This window comes from Hyperoodon ampullatus (genome assembly GCF_949752795.1).
Source record: "Hyperoodon ampullatus genome assembly, chromosome: 18".
NCBI lineage: Eukaryota > Metazoa > Chordata > Mammalia > Artiodactyla > Ziphiidae > Hyperoodon > Hyperoodon ampullatus.
This window is the reverse complement of record NC_136931.1, coordinates 50,312,401-50,313,854: the sequence shown is the minus strand read 5'-3', so window position 1 is coordinate 50,313,854 and position 1,454 is coordinate 50,312,401. Positions and strand designations below refer to the sequence as shown.

Genomic DNA, 1,454 nt, shown 5'->3' with positions numbered 1-1,454 from the left:
TGTTTCTTCTACATGCAGTTTGTTTCGAGTTTTTATCAAGAAAGTGTGTTGCATTTTGTTAAATGCTTTTCTGCATCTATTGAGATGACTATAGGATATGTATTTGTGATTCTATTAATGTGGTGTATCACATTTATTGATTTGCCTGTGTTGAAACATCATTGCATCCTAGGGCTAAATCTCACTTCATCATGGTGTATGATCCTTTTAACGTGCTGATGAATTCAGTTTGCTTGTATTTTGTTGAGAAATTTTGCATTTATGTTCATCAGGGTTATTGGCCTGTAGCTTTCTTGTAGTGTCCTTATCTGGCTTTGGTATCAGGGTAATGCTGGCCTTGTAAAATGAATTTGGGAGTGTTCCTTCCTTTTCAATTTTTTGGAAGAGATTTGTTGTTGTTGTTGTTTGGCAGTTCTATAACTTTATTGGACAATCAGCGGTTAGTTCTTATCCACATTAACTGTCTGTAGATTTTTGAAAGTGGTGACAGGTACATAAGTAACAAACATATAGAACTTGTTTGGTGAATCTTCTTCTTCATTACGTTTTCTGAACAACCGCACATGGATACGGTATGGGACATTCCTTATTCCTTTGGCCCAGACAGCTTTGTTGAGCCTGGTGTCAATGTGTATATCTAGAGTTCCCATCTCCTTCATGGCAAATTTCCAGATTTCTTTGAGTGCCCGAGGGGCCCACTTCTTGAAACCCACTCCATAGATGCACTTGTGAATGTTGATAGTGTATTCTCCTGTCACCACCTCATTGATGGCGGACCAGCCCTTCTTATTCTTGCTACCCTTTTTTGCAGGAACCATCCTGCCTGGCCAGGGTTGGAAAGGAAGGGCATGAGCGACTGTGGGAGAAGGCTGGAAGAGTTTAAGAAGGATTGATATTAATTCTTCTTTAAATGTTTGGTAAAATTCACCATTGAAACCATCAGGTCCAGGGGCTTTTCTTTACAGGGAGATTTTTGATTACTGATTCAATCTCCTTGCTTGTTATTAGTCTGTTCAGATTTTTCTATTTCTTCATGTGAATCATGACAACAATCAATGTTGGTAGATTGTATGTTTCTAGAAATATGTCTGTTTCATCTAGGTTATCCAGTTTGTTGGCATACAGTTTTTCATAGTACGCTCTTATAATCCTTTTTATTTCTGTTTAATCAATGGTAATGTCCCCACTGTCATTTCTGATTTTAGTGATTTGAGGCTTCTCTCTTTTTTTCTTAATATATCTAGCTAAAGGTTTGTAAATTTTGTTGGTCTTTTCAAAGAACCAACTTTGGTTTTATTGTGTGTATAATAGGTTCTAGTGCTGTTGTCTTTGAGGTTTTGGTATTTCCCTGTAAACTGGACTGGATCCAGAATTCTTCTGTTTTCCTCAAATATCTGCCTATTAATCTCTAAACTAACAGTTTCAGTTTTTCTCCCATCCTTTTGACTTGGAAT

At 37.1% G+C, this 1,454-nt stretch overlaps 1 protein-coding gene across 1 annotated transcript; it reads right to left on the bottom strand.

Annotated features, from left to right (window-relative positions):
- Window positions 1–440: 440 nt before the first annotated feature.
- Window positions 441–818, bottom strand: LOC307066558 (large ribosomal subunit protein eL31-like; the record flags this gene model as incomplete). The annotated part of the gene is made up of 1 exon (XM_079723739.1): window positions 441–818. The coding sequence occupies one exon, from the start codon at window positions 816–818 to the stop codon at window positions 441–443; it is 378 nt and encodes a 125-aa protein (XP_079579865.1).
- Between the last annotated feature and the right edge of the window lie 636 nt (window positions 819–1,454).